Here is a 250-nt window from a genome sequence, read left to right on the forward strand (position 1 = left end):
TATGGGGTTCTTGAATGATGTGGTTTTTCGTATGACGTAATTCAAATAAAACAAATCCCATGAAAGAATGATCCATGGAATTTAATAATAAAATGAGTCAAGAAACAATTAAGTTTGCCACTCTGTGTTATTTATGTATTAATAAACCTTTGAAATAGTTTATAATTGAGCATATAACAATAAGAAAAAAAGAATTTGTTTATGTAACAACAGAAGAGGACATTCATAATACCATTGAAGGTGAAGCGGT

The 250-nt window shown here is 28.4% G+C and overlaps 1 protein-coding gene across 1 annotated transcript in view; it reads left to right on the forward strand.

Annotated features, from left to right (window-relative positions):
- Nucleotides 1-169, forward strand: part of LOC110453050 (multiple epidermal growth factor-like domains protein 10) — a 4,213-nt gene extending 4,044 nt beyond the window's left edge. Inside the window, exon 5 of the mRNA XM_021501870.1 lies at nt 159-169. Coding sequence (XP_021357545.1) covers nt 159-169 — 11 coding nt within the window. The remainder of the gene's footprint in view (nt 1-158) is intronic.
- The last annotated feature ends 81 nt before the right edge of the window (nt 170-250 follow it).

The sequence above is a fragment of the Mizuhopecten yessoensis genome, unplaced genomic scaffold (assembly GCF_002113885.1).
Source record: "Mizuhopecten yessoensis strain PY_sf001 unplaced genomic scaffold, ASM211388v2 scaffold7069, whole genome shotgun sequence".
NCBI classification, from domain to species: Eukaryota; Metazoa; Mollusca; class Bivalvia; order Pectinida; family Pectinidae; genus Mizuhopecten; species Mizuhopecten yessoensis.